The sequence below is a fragment of the Pseudorca crassidens genome, chromosome 2 (genome assembly GCF_039906515.1).
Source record: "Pseudorca crassidens isolate mPseCra1 chromosome 2, mPseCra1.hap1, whole genome shotgun sequence".
In the NCBI taxonomy this organism is placed as follows: Eukaryota; Metazoa; Chordata; class Mammalia; order Artiodactyla; family Delphinidae; genus Pseudorca; species Pseudorca crassidens.
In genome coordinates, this window is record NC_090297.1 from 55,366,435 (window position 1) to 55,381,062 (window position 14,628).

The following is a 14,628-nucleotide window of genomic DNA, read 5'->3' on the forward strand; positions in this document are numbered from 1 at the left end:
CTACCCAACATGCAGGGCTCTAAAGGTGATGATTTCAGATATTATGTGTGGAATCCTTATCGCTGTTTTAGCCCAACTCTCCTACTACACCCTAAGGTCCTCAAGGGTAGGCAAGGCCTGTGTCTATTTCATTGTGAACCCCCAGCTTTAACTTAGGACAACGCCTGGTACACAGGAGGAACGCAATAAGTATCTGGGTGTTAATTTTGCAATGCTATAGCGATCTACTGAGCACACATTGTGTACCTGGGACTCTACACGCATTATTTAATTTTCACAACAACCCTGCAAAGTAGGTATTATTTATTCCCATTTTACAGATGATGAAACCAAGGCCCAAGGAAATTAAGTAACATTTGCGAGGTCACACAGGCACTGTAAGCTTGTGGAGGAGAGTCTAACCCGTGCCTGTCTCCTCCCACAATATGAGGCTTCCTGATAACTCCTGAGACACCCATGAGTGTCCAAGGGGTCCCCACTCAGCTCACACCCTGGAAAGCAACTCACCTCAATCAGTGTCTTGTCTTTCAAGGGAATCTCGCCATTGTAGCAGATCTCCCAGAGCGTGGTTCCAAAGCTCCACTTGTCAGCGGCCACACTCAGGTTCTTGGAGTCTTCAACACACTCAGGAGCGATCCATGGGATTCGTTCTATGCACTCTGGAAAAGACAAGAAACATTTACAGATCAGTTTCTGCGGTCACCTGGGGAGTATATCACTGCCATTGCAGCAAGAACTGGGAGTTAAGAAACTCTTTCAAGTAGTGTTTTCCAAACATGGACCATGGCTGCCCTGGTCCTGCAGGGAGTTTGTGAAAGGGGCGGTTTTCCAGGTCCCTTAGCCCTGGCCTTTCCAATGCATCTGTCTGAGTCAGGGCCTGCAGCTGTGTCTGTTTAACACAGACTCCCCAAGAAGGTCGTGTGAGTCAGTCTTTGAAGCTGTGGCCTCAGAAAGAGCAAAGCACCCCAGGGTGGAAGCCAACACCCTGGGGAGGGAGAACAGGGGGGCACATGGACAAAGGCTTAAGAAAGAGAAGGCCGGGGAGAAGAGGCCAACAGATGCAGAGTGGGCACGGGCTTACCCCCATACTCTGCATATCGCCCTGCAAGGGCCCAGGGGTGCACTGGTATCCCACGTATGACCTACAGGTAGAGCATGACCTGTGCGGCACTGCTTACAGTGTCTCAGCTCCCAGGTCTGCCCTCTCCTTTGGAGTCCTCAACTCATGATGACCTCATTCAAAGAGAAGCTGCAAGACCACAGCAATCGCTAAGGCGCCTCCCCAAACTGCGCTCTAACTACAGTGGATTTCTTGTTTTGTTTTGTTTTTAATTTTTATTGTAGTTGCTTACAGTGGATTTCAAAACAAACACAGGTAGGACCCAGGTCCCACTCCTCCTGACACATCTCTGACCACCCCAGGCCCTTGGCCTCCCCTTGAACAAGGTGCTGTCTGGCACCTTAAACACAGCTCCTTCATCGCAAGACCAGACCTGCCCCAGCTCAGTTGTGTTTCTCCTACTGCACAGTCAGCTCCTTGAGGGCAGGGACCGACCCTCCCATGCGTGACACCTCCCCTGCCCCCAGGGCTGGGCAGAAGCACAGCCGCCTTTTGCAGAAGTGTGCTTTCTAAAATGAGGCAGAACCCCAGCCCAGCCCCCTTCCCTGCTGGCCTGGCCCTGCCTCAGGGTCGGGGGAAGGGGATGGGTGGGGCAGGAGATGGGAGGGAGGGAGGACACACCTTGCCTGGACAGCACAGTGACGGGGATGCCGGGGTCACTGAGCTTGATGAAGGGGCCGCACTCGCTGTCAGTGCCCTCGCGGGCCAGGAGGAGGTTTTTAGTGCACACATTTCCGTGGACCAGATCTTTATCCTCCTGCAGAGTGAAAAGGCAGAGCTCAGCAAAGTTGCCCATGGAGCTGCCCTCCTTCCCACTGTCTCCTGTTTCCCACAGGTCATAATCCACATTCCCCAGCCCCAGCCAGACCCGGGCAGCTTAGCTCTCCTGCCGATGATCTGTGTGACTCAGGCACATTATATAACATCCCTTTACTCCAGCTCCCTCATCAGTGAACCAGGGATAACAATGGAGCATGCCTCATAGGGCTTTTGTGAGAATTAAAGTGATTATCAGAGCCTGAAAAACACCTGAACAGCTGAGCCATGGTAAGCACTCAATAAATGTGAGCTACTATTGATGCTAATAGTTTCATTCACTCATTCAACAAGTACTGTAATATTTCTACTCTTATTATACACTGCAGTATGGAAGCCAGTCCTCTGAAGTGATAAAAATTTCTCTCTAAGCAGGATTCACATGTAAGCACACAGAACAGCCCACGATGATGGCGTTCACTAAGCACCAGGCACACCTGTGTTCAGGTGAAGAGCCTGGGCTCTCCAGCCTGCTTGGCTGGTACCTCCTTCCTGCCTCCCCACATTTTGGTTCCTGATGGGGACCACCACAGACATCAGAACATACTCACCAAGTAACTCAGGGCGCTGGCCAGCTGTTTGGCAACTTTGAACTTCCAGGGTGTGGTGAGGACATCACTTTTCCGGTGCATGAAGAGATCCAGGGGCCCTCCCTCCACAAACTCTTCCACCATGATATCTACAAACACAAGAACAGCCACACCTGCAAACTTCTGTCCATCTGGGACAGCACCCTCCCTCATCCCCTTACGAGAGCTCATTTTAATGGCTGGTACTCCGCCTGGGGGTGCCAATGGTAGAGCGCTTCAGAGTCGGAAGGGCCTGGGTTCAAGCCCTGCCTGGAGCTCCTCCTACTCTGACTCTCTGGGCAATGAACTCAGCTCACTCACTCCCTACCTCCCGAGTCTAGCACAGCGTGGGGCCCAGAGCTGGCAAGAAGTAAACACTCAAGAAATTAGTGAAAAACAGATGGGATCTAGTTCCATGTCCACTATTAACGTAAGCAACCGACCTGCTCAGTACTTTGAATTCCTTGATTGCAAAAAGAAAGGCAAGAAGCCTGGGCGACGTGAGGGGGGGTATCAGCTCCCACTCATCTTCACAGCAACCATGCTCCCTGGCCAGGGCCGACTTCCCCTTCCAAAGAGAATACACTTACTCTCCACGTCTCGGACACAAACGCCATAGAGGTACACGATGTGTTTATGGGAGACCTGTCTCATCATGCTGGCTGCCTCAAAGAAGGCCTGTGGGAGGAAAGGACAAAGAAATGTCAAGGGCTGGCCTGCACTGGTCTGATCCTAAAGGGGCTCAGCTGAGAGGAAAGTCAGTGGATCCCAGGAAAGGTCACCACTGTCCTCATCCCAAGCCCTGAAACTACTCCCCTGGCCTCAACTACCCAGAGGCACTGCCAAGCCTCAACTGTGAGGGCCATCTAGCTGGGACACAGGACTCATTTAGAAACCTAATAGGATGCAGAGCCAGGCTGGTGGGATAGGCTGGCTGACAACGTCCCCATTCGATACTCATGTCCACCACTTCCTCTTCCTTCAAACTTTGGGAAATAACAACGTTGGACACTATATTAGAATAAAAGGAAAACCAAGGCAGCAGATGTCTGTCAAGACTTGGCTTTACCACTCTCTAACAGTTTGTGGGATCCGGGGTAAGTCATTTTACTGCTCTGGGCTTTACTTTCCCAGACTCTGAAGTGACAGCCTGGACTGCATCAGGCACTTTTGAGACCATTCAGCTAGAGTCTGGGGCTCCACGGCATTGCCACATGGACCTCTAGGAAGGAAACGGGAGAGAGTGGGACGTACTGGGAGGGACAGGCCCAAAATCAGGGCAAAGGCTCTTCTTAGCCCACTGTGCTCTACTGGCTCCAGAAATGAGGGAGGGGAGAGGGTGGGGTTGTGAGGACGACACTTGCCAGAGAAATGTCCCTGTGGCTGGGGTCTAAGACTTTGAGGATCACTTTTATTCTCTTCTCTTCGGAAGTTCCTTCGTCATCCTTGTAATCCATGAGGGTCCCAGAGTAGATGTGTGTCCGCGTGCCTCTCCCAAGGTGCTCGCCCTGAAGGAGGAAGCAGGAAATTAGGGTGACCACCCCCTGAGGCTTCAGTGGTGCCAGAGTCTGGGACTGAGTCCTCAGTGGGAACATACATTAGCAGGGATGGGGCAACGGCAAAGGGGCCCCAGGAGCTCAAGCCTCTCCAGTGCCTGGTCCTGTCAGGCCTCCAGAGGTGACAAAAAACTACTTGGCCAAACACAGCTGTGGCACTCCCTGGGCCCCAGGAAATAATCCTCATATCCTCTGAACAGCAACACGCTATCTACCTCCAGGAACAGCCTGGGGCCGAAACATAACCCTGACCTTTCACAAAACTTCCAACAGTGCCATCAAAAGCCACCAACATCAGCCCCCACCCAGGCCTCCAGAACAGACTCAGAGAGGACCTCCCTCCCCGCTCCCCCAGGAGGCTCCTCCACTCACAGGCTGGGGTACAAAGAGAACAGGCTTGTGAGCCCTACTGCTTCCTGGCATTTTAACTTCGAGACCTCCTTTCATCACGCTCAATCGGCACCCACTTTCTGTAAATGGGTTAACGTAACAATGTACCTGCCTCGTAGGGTTGGTGTAAGAATCAAATGAGGAACTAGGTAGAACACCTCCTGGCGCACAGTGGGTAGAAGCCAATCCACTGGGCCAGTGTGTTTTGTCTGATCGCCCTCTCACACCTAAACTATTCATTTTCTATCCATTTACCTGATGCATGGGTGCACATGTGCATGCTTTCAAATCAGTGATACAATTTATACATACATATGCCCTAGCAATCGCCAGAGGAAGGTGATGTAAAGACAGAGGCAGAGACTGGAGGGACAGGCCTCAGTTTCCCCACATATGAAAAAGGATAATAAAACCAAGTGAGCAGCATAAGAACTAAATGAGATCATCTGCTCAAGGCCCCGAACATATAATGATCTGTCTCTAAGACCGTTCCAGCTTAAGCTTTAATAATTATGGTTTAAATACTCTTAATATTTGAAAATCAAAATGTGATTCATGAAACTCAGGCATTGTCAAGCTATCGACATTAACCGCACAAAACTTATTATTTGTAGTTGTATTATTCTATTATCCTAGGACCACCTATAAATGCAGAAAATGCATTATGGCTGACTCCCTCAGCTGATTTCTGTCTCCCTCAAGAATGTACACAATCGGGCTTCCCTGGTGGCGCAGTGATTGAGAGTCCGCCTGCCGATGCAAGGGACACAGGTTCGTGCCCCGGTCTGGGAGGATCCCACATGCCGCGGAGCGGCTGGGCCCGTGAGCCATGGCCGCAGGGCCTGCACGTCCGGAGCCTGTGCTCTGCAGCGGGAGAGGCCACAGCAGTGAGAGGCCCACGTACCGCAAAAAAAAAAAAAAAATGTACACAATTGTTAACTGGGTATATTAATTTGCACAAACACCACCATTTGTCATCTGTCATAGCAGAATGGTGATACATCCGCCCTGTCTCCTATATCCTGGCAAGGTCCTGTGACTATTCATTAAAGCTGCATGTGTCATGAAGCGATACATCAAGATTATGGGAAGTTGCATTCCCAGAACATCCCACAAAAGCCATATGCTTTCAGAATAATTACTCTTCCTCGGAAGGGGTGCTTATTCCAGGGCCAAGTCATATGGCTCTGTGCTGTCAGGATTCCACAGCAACCCGGAGGCCCCTGCGTGTACCACCTCAGCCTCCCTCCACGCTGCGCCTTCTGCCTTTGTCTATGGCTTGTCCATCCTCTGGGGCTCTGCTTTGATGCCACTTCCCCCAGAAAGCCACTGCTGTCCCCCCAAGACTAGGTAGGATGACCATCTGACAGTCCCACATCCTGCCATACTTCCCTACTTAGGGCTTGTCTCCTGGTGGTATAATTATCTGCTTAAGATAGACGAGAGTCTGCCTCGCCCACCGGACTGTGAGCCTGCCGAGGGTGGCAGTCATGCCTGGCATGGGCAACTGCTCAATCACTGTTGGCTAAATGAACGCTGGAGGTGCAGAGGGTGGTAATCTGCCCAGAGACTCAGGGGCAAGGACAGAAGGAAGACCCCAAGTACATGTCAAGTTCCAGGCAGAAAAGAGGCTGGGGTATTGCTGATCTGCGATTTTAATCTCTGGACACAGCTCTGATAACCACCGGAGGGACAGAACAGTAAGATCTGGCCCTCAGGCCCTCAGTGAAGCATTTACATAAGTGAAGCGAGGCACTTGCAGCTGTGGACTTCCACTCCGTCAAAACCTCCCCAACAATTTCAGGGACCGGCTTCAAAGAGTACATGAACAAGCCAGCCCCACGTTGGCCACCCTCCGCCAGGCTCCTCAATGACAGTGAGCCCACGATTTCCCCTCCAACACCTCCAAGGTGACGCAGCCTCTGCCGGGCAGTAAGCGGCCTATGTGGATTCCTTCCCTCCAAGGCTGCTGGCACACCGCTCCCTTAGCCTCCCCGCCCTGCGTGTGGCTCTGTGTAAGGGGCTGGGGAGGGGGATGCACAACAGAAAGTGGGGGTTCCATGGGCCTCACAACCTAGCAAGGCCCAAGGGCAGGTACGACAGAAACTGGGCCTGCCTAAGGCTGCAGACTCTGGGCAAAGGCCTCCCAAGGCTGGAACACTGGTCTGAGGGATCTGATTCTCAAGACAGTTCTCCTCCAGGGTGCATCTCCTACTTCCTCACTGTGTTCTGTGTGCCCCCAGCTTTGCTCCTTCTGGAAACATCATCAGAAAGCCCAGGACTGAAATTCAGAAGTGCTTTTTCACACAGCATGTTTTGGGACAATGAGGGTCATCAGCCCATACTCCCCTGTGGAGACCTGTCAGCATTCCCACCAAGTTCTCCAACTACTTCTACCTGCGGAAGACCAGGCATGGAAGGTCCCTATTACCCTAGATAACCCTGCAAAACTTGATTAACCCAGCTCTTTCAAGGAGAAAGCAAGCCTCTAGGACGCATCAGCAAGGTCAGGTTGGACAGCAGGAAACTTGCTGACCAGCTTTACCTATCAAGGGGAAGTCTTGCTCTTCTTCCACCAGGGTCTCCCCAAACCCGACTTCATCCTCCCCACATTCCCCAGGCTTTTCTGCTGTGGGAAGGCAGGACCAGGGCTGGACCTGCAGCAGTGACTCACCTGCATAATATCTTTCTTGAGGATCCGATAAAAACTCAGCTGGCTCACGGGGAGGACAGGCTGCCACTCCTGGGCTTTCTTGGTGGCCACCAGCAGATTGGAGATTTCTATGGAAGAGAGAGGAGAAGTCTGAGCAGAGCAGCAAGGTCTAAGGTCCCAGTTGGCCAACATCTGCTGGGCCATGGGCTTGCTGAATACATACTTGTGCATTTGTTGGTTCAGTCATTCAACAAATATTTACTAAGTACTTGATTCCCACCCTCCAGGAGCTCACAGGCTAATAACAGAGCCAATACGAAACAAATAATCAACCAATCAAAATCTGTGCAGCTATTCTTAAAGGGCAGGTACAGGCACTCCAGGGTTGACACAGCAGGATCTGTCCTGGTAAAAGAGGTCAGGGGAGGAAATGAAATGTTAAAAGCTGAGAACGGAAACTCCACGAATGTAGGGCCTGTGTCCATCTTATTTCCTGCTCTACCTCCACAGCCTGGTACACAGTATGCACTCAATAAATACTTGTTAAATGTGTAAATGAATAATCAGGGTGTGGGCTGAAGGATGAGAGCTAAGGATGGAGGAAGCACTTTGGGAGTGACAGGAACCAAAATTGGGGGGTGAAAAAACACAAGTTTTGTGAGGAACAGGGCGGGTGACCCCAAAAGAAGGTCACGCCTGAGCGTCTCTGGGCTCCCAGCAGCACCTGACAACAAGGAGGCACTTACTAAGTCCTGGCTGAATGTACAGATTTTGAGCACACCATCCCCCAGACTCTACTGATTCGAACAGCAAACCAAACCCATTACAAAATGTGCCGAGCAGAGTCAGCACAGGTGGCTAACGGAATTTATAATCCACGGAAGCTGCCTTCCCTCCATGGAGCCACTGCAAGCTCCAAGGTTATCGTGAGGGAAGAAAGCACCTTTCACATTCGAACTAGCAGTGCGAGTATTCTAGGAGCCCCTGAAGGTTTTTATGTGTTCATGCACTAGCTGCGAGTACCGGGTCCCTACAGTGAGCCAAGTGACTCAAATCCTCACTACCCTGCAAGGCAGGGTTTTTCTTTTGTTATTTCAGCTCATATTTTCTGACTGCTTTCTCTGTGCCAGGCACTGTCCTAAAGAGCTTTATACACATTAGCTCCTTTGTCCTTATGACAATCCTATGAGACACATAGTATACCTACCCCCTTTTATAGATCAGAAAACAGATTCAGAGCCATTAAACCATTTGCCCACAGTCAGGCTTAGGATTCATGCTGCATTCAGGACTGGCTCCAGTCTCTTACCTCCACAGACAGCATGCCTGGCCCCAGTGGGGGGTACAAATCTGGGAGCCAAAAACTGGTTCTGATACAGACTCCCTTGTTATCATATCCTGATACTCCCTTTTTCAGCGTCTCCTCTCCTTCATTCTGTTATCCTGACTCCACCCTGTTACCTGGGTAAAATCAGGTTCAAACAGGCAACTCAGGACTGCCCTGATGGAGAAAAGACATCAAGAAAGGGCCACTTGAATGGTGCCCCCAAGGAAGGGTCTGGGCAATAGAGCCATCGAGGAAATCAGGAGGATGGCAACGGGAACCATTTATGGGCTGATTATTTGCAATGGCCACTTCAGGAAACATGGCACTAGGGTCAACTGTGTGAGCGGGGAAAGCTGTTAAACCTCCATGGAATCTGTTTCCTCACTAGAAAAATGGGGGACACAGTCATGCCCCTTGCTGGGTTGCTGTGAGGGATAAACGAGATGACACACATGAAGGGCTTACTTCAATCCCTGGTGTGAGGTGACTGCCCCATAACCAGCAGCCACTGTGACTATGACCAGCGTTACATCTGTTAGCACCGTCATCCTTGCTGTACCAGCTGGTTCCTGAAGCCTTGGCAATAATCTACAGCAGTCTTCAGTGCCAGAGCTGGACGGTGCAGAAATCAAGCTTCAAGCTTGACTCCATGAATGAGGACATGAGAGGATCAGTGGCGACTGGTCAGTAGGTCCTGTGGGCCCCTATCTCCTTCTTAACATGGTCACCCTCAGATTTGGAGAGCAGCAGTGGGGCTGGGCAATGCACAAGAGACGTGGACTTTCTTGACTGTCACACCCACTCTGAGTGACCACCTCCTTTTTATTTATTCCATGAGGAGTTTCTTGTTGCATTTTCAAGTGTGAAACCCAGGTTGGGGTCTGGCCATCAGAAGCCTGTGCTCAGAAGGGCCGAGGCACTGAGGAACCCAAAATGGCATTCTCTTTAGTTTTCATGATTTCACCACTTCTCTAATTTGCAGGTGGCAGAGGGAAGACAGAGGGCTTCTGAGGGCCTATGTGAAAAAGTCGCACACACAGGGCTTAGTCTAGCTCTCCCATCCACAGCACCCTTATCCCCAGGGTCAGGAGAACTGACCCCCACCCCAGAGTCTTGGGCTGATGACTGCACCTGTAACTTTGCAGTGTTATGTAGGGGAAAGAGTTGGGGTCAGAAGACGTGAGTTCAAATCCCCATGCTTCCTCTAACTACCTAAGTGATCTTGGATAAGTATAATGGATAACAACATACTCTGGTTTGTTCTGAGGATTAAATAACTTAAAACATGAAAGAAACTCAAACGGTGCCTGGCAAATTTAAGAATTACTCACATGATAGTAGCCATCATCATCATCATCATTAGTTACTGCTACTCTTTTTTTCTTTTTTTTTTACTGCTACTTTTATTGTAACTTCTAGTGATACTACCATCTGTGTGGTTTTGAACAAGTCAGTGAACATCTCTGATCCTTAGTTTCCTCATTTTTATAACAGCTGCAAAGAGCTACTGTGCAGATTTTTTTTAATGCAAATATGCACATAAACTGCTTGGGACTGGCAGGTACCCACCAACATGGTAGCTACTGCTGTAATTATTCACTCAACAGACATTAGTGAGCACCCATTCTGTGCTGGACACTGCACTTCCCATGAATCATCGTGGTGAGACCCAGATCCTGTCTTAAGAGTTTATAATCAAAGTGGAGAGACAAACACTGAACACATTCAGTGCAGAGTTCCAGGAGCCTCAACAGAAGCCGTGAGAAGGGTTCAGTTCTGTTTCTGTGCTTCTCCCACCACAGCCACTGGTTTCCAGCTCTGGGCCAGCAGGGGTGGCATCTACACCAGAAACCTCCCCAGCTAATCCCAGCATAGAAATCACATCCCTGCCTCCGAACTGCCGCTACCTTCCCGCTTCCTGTGGCTGCTGTTCTCCATTTCCTAAGCCTCACCCAGAGCCCACTAATCCCTAGGAAAGTGAAAACCGCCTCTAATATCTGGAAGGATAGATTATGTGAGTAATTGGGGCTGTTGGGCTCTAAGGTTATAGTGCACTCCGAGGTCTCACAGCCAAGTGGCAGATGTGTTTTTACCTTTGCAGAATATCTTCAAGCACAAAAACAAAGGCTGCAGTTACTCCCCAAGGCTGGCAGGAAACCCTATCTGAGCAACAAGAACACAGAGTCTTTCCTCTTTCACCAGGTTCAGTGACAGTGTCTTACTGGGAGACCAAAAAGTGATTCAAACATCAAGCACCCAGGCCCCTTTTTGTGCTGGTGTTGCTTCTTCTGCCCACCCGTCATAAAGACTCACAGATGCATTCTGTAATAAGACAGACTACTCAGAGTATCTTCGACCACACTTGCTACGGCCTCAGGAACAACTGTGCTGCCCTTTCCTTGAGGCCTGACTCCTTCTAAGGGAAGGATCTGACATATGGAGGGCAGTAGCTTGTGGCAGAGAAACATCAAAGAAACCCGTCAGTATTCAAGGGATCTGACACTGGGAGAAGACCTGGCACTCAAACCCCTTTGACCGTGGCCTTCAATGAGGCCCACTTTACTTCTCCAGGCCTCAGTTTTCTCTTCTATAAGACGGGACTCTTGATCAGGTGACCCCTACGTGTCCTTCCAGTTCTCACATTCTAAGAGATGATGAATCCACCTGCAGGACATCAATGACACTGTTGGTGGGGCTTAAAAAAGAGCAGCCAATCACTGGGGAATTCTACCAAACATACAAAGAAGAACTTATACTGATCCTTCTCAAACTCTTCCGAAAGACTGAAGAGGAGGGAACACTCCCAAAGTCATTCTATGAAGCCACCATCACCCTGATACCAAAACCAGACAAAGACACCACCAAAAAAGAAATTACAGGCCATTACCTTTGATGAATATAGATGCAAAAATCCTCAACAAAATATTAGCAAATGTAATCCAGCAACACATAAAAAGGATCACACCCTATGATCAAGTTGGACTCATCCCAGGGTGACAAGAATGGTTCAACAAACACATATCAATCTATGTGATACACCACATTAACAAAAGAAAAGACAAAAACCACATGATCATCTCAACAGACACAGAAAAAGCATCTGATAAAATTCAATCTCCATTCATGATAAAAACTCTTACCAAAATGGGTACAGAGGGAACATATCTCAGCATAATAAAAGCTACTTATGACAGACCCACAGCCAAGATAATACTCAACGGTGAAAAGCTGAACACCTTCTTGCTAAAATCTGGAACAAGACAAGGATGCCCACTCTTACCACTTCTATTCAACATAGTACTGGAAGTCCTAACCACAGCAATCAGACAAGAAAAAGAAATAAAAGGTATCCAACTTGGAAGGTAAGAGGTAAAACTGTCATTAAATGCAGAAAACCTGAAAGACTCCACACAAAAACTACTAGAACTGATAAACAAATTCAGCAAGGTAGCAGTATACAAGATAATATACAGAAATTGGTTGCACTTCTTTACACTAACAATGAAATATCAGAAAGGGAAAGTTAAAAAACGATCCCGTTTAAAATCACATTAAAAAAAATACTTAGGAATAAACCTGAATGAGGTGAAAGACTTACACACTGAGAACTATAAAATATTGATAAAGGAAACTGAAGATGATTCAAAAAAATGGAAAGATATCCCATGCTCTTGGATTGGAAGAATTAATATTGCTAAAATGGCCATACTACCCAAAACAATCTACAGATTCAATGCAATGCCTATCAAATTACCCATGACATTTTTCACAGAACTAGAACAAATAATCCTAAAATTTATATGGAACCACAAAAGACCCAGAATTGCTAAAGCAATCCTGAGGAAAAAGAAGAAGGTGGAGGCATAACCCTCTCATACTTCAGACAATACTACAAAGCTACAGTAATCAAAACAGCACAGTACTGGCACAAAAACAGACATATGGATCAATGGAACAGAATAAACAACCCAGATGTAAACCCAGACACCTATGGACAATTAATCTCTGACAAAGGAGGCAAGAACATACAATGGGGAAAAGACAGTCTCTTCAGCAAAGTGGTGTTGGGAAAGCTGGACAGCCACATATAAATCAATGAAGTTAAAACACTCCCTCACACCATACATAAAAATAAACTCAAAATGGCTTAAAGACTTAAATATAAGACACGACACCATAAAACTCCTAGAAGAGAACATGGGCAAAACATTCTCTGACATAAATCATACCAATGTTTTCTTAGGTCAGTCAACCAAGGCAATAGAAATAAAAACGAAAATAAACAAATAGGACCTAATCAAACCTATAAGCTTTTGTACAGCAAATGAAACCATAAACAAAATGAAAATACAACCTACAGACTGGGAGAAAATATTTGCAAATGATGCAACCAACAAGGGCTTTATTTCCAAAATATATATAAACAGCTCTTACCACTCAGTAACAACAACAGAAAACCCAATCAAAAAATAGGCAGAAGACCGAAATAGACATTTCTCCAAAGACGACACACAGGTGGCCAATATGCACATTAAGGGATGCTCAACATCATTAATTATTAGAGAAATGCAAATCAAACTACAATGAGGTATCACTTCACACCAGTCAGAATGGCTATCATCAAAAAGTAATAATACAAATAATAAATGCTGGAGAAAGTGTGAAAAAAAGGGAACCCTCCTACACTGTTGGTGGGAATGTAAATGCTGCAGCCACTATGGAAAACAGTATGAAGATACCTTAAAAATCTAAAAACAGAGTTATCATATGATCCAGCAATCCCACTCCTGGCACATATCCAGAGAGAACTCTAATCTGAAAAGATACACACACCCCCAATGTTCACAGCAGCACTATTTACAATAGCCAAGAAATGGAAGCAACCTAAATGTCCATTGACAGGGGAATAGATAAAGAAGATGTGATATATACACACACACACAATACATACACACACATACACAATGGAATATTACTCAGCCATAAACAAAGAAAGAAATAACGCCATTTGCAGCAATGTGGATGAACTTAGAGATTATCATACTAAGTGAAGTCAGAGAAAGATAAAAATCATATGATACCACTTATATACGGAATCTAAAAAAATGATACAAATGAACTTATTTACAAAACAGAAACAGACTCACAGATGTAGAAAACAAACTTATGGTTACCAAAAAGGAAAGGGAGTGCAGGGAGGGATAAATTAAGTTTGGGATTAGCAAATACAAACTACTACATACAAAATAGATAAACAAGGTCCTACTGTATATCACAGGGAACTATACTCAATCTCTTGTAATAAACTATAATGGAAAAGAATCTGAAAATATATATATGTACGTGTGTGTGTGTGTGTGTATGTGTGTGTGTGTATATATATATGAGAATCACTTTGTTGTACACCAGAAACTAACACAACACCATAAATCAACTATACTTCAATTTAAAAAAAAAGAGCAGCCAAGTTCCTCGCCGAGTTCCTCACCTCTCCTATCCAATTTACTCTGTGATCCACCCATGGCTCCCCACTGCCTGCATGATAAAGTCCCAGCTCCTTGGCATGGCATCCAAGGCCTCCCATGGTCCCAAATCTCTGCTCTCTCAGTCTCCCCTCTCCCTTCTTTCTAACTTCACTGAACACATTAGTCCTCTAGAACCTTTCTGCAGCCCCTGCTTTGGCCTGCTGCTTTGCCCTGCACATGCGTGCTGGGAATGCCCTTATCTAACTGGCAACCTCCTGTTCACTGTCCAACATTTGGCTCAAGATCCACCTCCTCTGTGTAGCCTTCCATGCTATGTGACTCAGGGATCTTGACCATCTCCTTCTCTGCAACCCCAGGGTCTAATATGTGTGTGTGTGTGCATGTTGATTTAAACACGCATCACACGCTACAGTGGCCTCATTTACCTGTGACATTTTCTGTATTAGGCTAGAAACCCTTGGGGCGCAGAGACTGAGTCTCATGCATTTCTGACTCTATGTATCTAACATAGTTCTTGGCCCACAGAAGATGTGCCAGGATCATCTCTCAGACAGATAAACTACTGACGGGAACTTAAGACATTTTATCAAAAGGAAGAAAGAAGTAAATTTCTGCTTACTAATCCTAAACATGCCTCTTTCGGCAGCTTAATTAAGATACTGAGAAAAGGTGTATGTCTTTTCTATAGAAAATGCTGACACCTGAGGAGTG

The 14,628-nt window shown here is 47.3% G+C and overlaps 1 protein-coding gene across 4 annotated transcripts in view; it reads right to left on the reverse strand.

The window, feature by feature from the left end:
- JAK1 (Janus kinase 1) overlaps positions 1-14,628 on the reverse strand; it is a 155,633-nt gene that overhangs the window by 9,280 nt on the left and 131,725 nt on the right. For all 4 annotated transcript variants that reach the window (XM_067726417.1, XM_067726419.1, XM_067726416.1 and 1 more), the window contains 6 exons: positions 7,126-7,232; positions 3,870-4,013; positions 3,096-3,183; positions 2,488-2,615; positions 1,742-1,877; positions 508-659 (listed from right to left, as the gene is read on the reverse strand). In XM_067726417.1, the coding sequence (XP_067582518.1) occupies positions 508-659; positions 1,742-1,877; positions 2,488-2,615; positions 3,096-3,183; positions 3,870-4,013; positions 7,126-7,232 (755 nt within the window). The remainder of the gene's footprint in view (positions 1-507; positions 660-1,741; positions 1,878-2,487; positions 2,616-3,095; positions 3,184-3,869; positions 4,014-7,125; positions 7,233-14,628) is intronic.